General features: G+C 51.6%; 1 protein-coding gene across 1 annotated transcript; it reads left to right on the forward strand.

Moving 5' to 3' along the window:
* The first annotated feature begins 793 nt into the window (after positions 1-793).
* Positions 794-2,109, forward strand: WFDC10A (WAP four-disulfide core domain 10A). Its single transcript, XM_065919808.1, has 2 exons — positions 794-881; positions 1,794-2,109. Exons 1-2 carry the CDS (start codon positions 794-796, stop codon positions 1,940-1,942), a joined length of 237 nt encoding a protein of 78 aa, XP_065775880.1. The 3' UTR covers positions 1,943-2,109.
* The last annotated feature ends 514 nt before the right edge of the window (positions 2,110-2,623 follow it).

Here is a 2,623-nt window from a genome sequence, read left to right on the forward strand (position 1 = left end):
ATTACAGCCTCTTTGATATTCACCCATCGAGAAGTCCTGGATTTTCTTTGATATGAGAAGTGTCTCCTGCTAAGCCAGGAAGAACACTATGTACCTACTCACTTTCTCACCCACAAATTCCAGCTGCCTTACTTTAAAAGAAAAGGAAAAAAAAACAGGACTTTTGAATAAAAGTGTTCAACAGGACATTGTCCAGATAATCAGTAATTAATGTAATACAGATGCTTGACAATAGGCATTTATGTTAAGTGAGGGCTGTGCAATTATGAGAAACCATGTTTTGTGAAATATTTACGTAATTCATTGAGAGTGGAGAGGATGGGTAACAAAAGCTACCCGTGATGATTCAAAATGTGAGAAGACAAAGAATTGTACATAGTAAATATGCAAAGAAACTAGAAAGACAGTATGACAGGGCTTATGTTAATTCCAGGCAGTGAGATGATCATCTTTTTTAACACTCTTTGTCTCTTTTCTTATAAATTACTTTGTAATTAGAAAATAGAAATAGATTACATCTTCCAGAAAAAAAAAAAAAAAACTTCTGTTCACAAAAGAGGAAGATTAGCTATGAGAGGAGGACCATCCCTGTAGGAGCCCCAGGGTCACAGGAGTGGGCCGTGCTGAGGGGCAGGCCAGGGGAGGAAACAAGGGCTCCTTGCTCTGCCCCAGCTTGGCCAGGAGAGGCAGCCAGGAGCCCAGGATCACCTCTCCTTCCTTCCCTTCCCTCTCCCCACTCAGCTGTCCCGGGGAGTCCGGGCCAGACGGAGCGCTCACCACTCAGGCCAGAGTCATGAGAACCCAGGCTCTGCTGTTCACCCTGCTTCTCTGCGTCCTGCTGCTGCAGGCCCGGGGAGGGCAACGCAGCCAGAGGATGAACCGTAGGTGATGGGGCAGGGGGCGGTGGGGGGGGAGGTGACGTGTCCAGTCTAAGGAGAACCTGGGAATTAGAACTTTCCGACATCCTATTTGGACCACGGCACTATGAAGACTCTGGTTCTTCCCAAATCACAGTCCTCCAGTCTCTTTATCTGGCTCTAGGAAGAGTGATGGGGGTGGAGGGGGAACCAGCATCTTTTCATTCCCCATCCCCCAAATCCAGAGACACGTGATACCTACAACGGGGAAAGATACACCTGAGCAAGAATCAGGTGGGAAAACAAACAACTGTTCTTTGGTTTATGCACACAGGTAACGGCTAAATATATCATGTTCAAGGGAGTAGATGTAGAGTGAAAAACCTCCAGAGGGCAACATTTGGGATGTACAGGTCAAGTTACAGTTACCTCCGAGGGAGCAGGATGGGGAGAGGGGAAGGGAAACGCTGAGGGTGCTGTGTGGCTGGGAAGTGGCAGGGATCGTGCAGACAGTGTCCGCATGAGAGGAGAGAGGATGAAGGGGCAAGTTCACCTTCGTCTCTGGTCCCCACAGATCGTGGAGAGTAGGGGAGAGTTAGCAGGTCACCCTCGCCTTTGTGGATTTCTCAGGGTTCGGGTGCAGGTTCTATGGAGGTGATTTGGCCAAGGCCATGACTAGTATGGGAGACGGAGTCCTGTTGCAGGATTATGGAGAGAGTCAGAAGTCCAGGCATCGAGGTCTATTGGGGAAGAGCAGGAGGAGTGGGATTTAAGATACTACCCATCACCAGGATCTGGTGAAGGGCGGAGGTGAGTTCCCTGAAAGTTCAAGAGTCATGAGTGGGCCTGTGTCTGGGGTCTTGGAGGAGGCTTTAAGCTTTCGAGGGGTATTCTCGGGGGCCTGGTTCCACTGACCTTTCCTCCGCTCTGTTTCAGAAAAGCAACCACCCTCAGAAATCAAGCAGTGTGAGAAAAGACCCAAAATATATCTGTGCACAATCCCCTGCACAGATCACCGAGAATGTCAAGCAAATAACATATGCTGCTCAACCTTCTGCGGGAATGTTTGTATGAATGTCCTGTGAGTCAGAGAGCAGGGGGCCAGGCATCCTGCCCCCGCCAACCGTCTCCGCAGACACTGTGCCTGCGGCTGAAGACGAGGACCTGACCCTGGACACAAGGTTGTCAAGAGGAACGCCACCCTGTCCAGCCAGTATCTGAACAACCTGTCCCTGTCAAATAAACCAGAACAAATGTGGGAGGACCTGCCTGGCTCACTCCGGTGCCTGTGGTCATGGAGGACCCGGCGCAGACCCCACGGGTACCCCCCTTTCTGGGTCCAGGTCTCTGATCTCTCTCCCCTTGTCTGCTCCCCCTCCCCGCCTCCCTCCTGCCTCCCTGCCAGGCCCCTGCAAGCCCAGCCCCCCTGTTCCTCTGCTCACTGAACCAGGACTCCCAGGGGGAGGACCCGCTCATGTGCAGCACCTCCTGGTCCTCAGTAGAACATGCCTCGCCCGGAGCCACAAAGGGCCAAGTTCAACAGGAGATGCCGGGAAGCTAGACCCTGGGGCACAGAGGGGGAGGCCCCCGAGAAGGACTCATCATAAACTTGGTCCACCCCCATCCCATCCTGCTCATCATCCTTGAGAGGTTCAAGTTACTGTTTCTTTGCAACGAAGAAAGTGAATCCCAAGGAAGTGAGAGGACATGTCCAAGGGCAAAGCAGAGGGAGAAGTCGTGGGCTGCTTGGAGGAGGAGGTTTCCTC

Source organism: Muntiacus reevesi, chromosome 2, assembly GCF_963930625.1.
Source record: "Muntiacus reevesi chromosome 2, mMunRee1.1, whole genome shotgun sequence".
Classification (NCBI taxonomy): Eukaryota; Metazoa; Chordata; class Mammalia; order Artiodactyla; family Cervidae; genus Muntiacus; species Muntiacus reevesi.

Excerpts from the sequence above, each read along its gene's own strand:
- WFDC10A (XM_065919808.1), top strand. The coding sequence starts at position 794 with ATGAGAACCCAGGCTCTGCTGTTCACCCTGCTTCTCTGCGTCCTGCTG. Across the intron at positions 882-1,793 it reads ACGCAGCCAGAGGATGAACC|AAAAGCAACCACCCTCAGAA; the intron begins GTAGGTGATGGG and ends GCTCTGTTTCAG.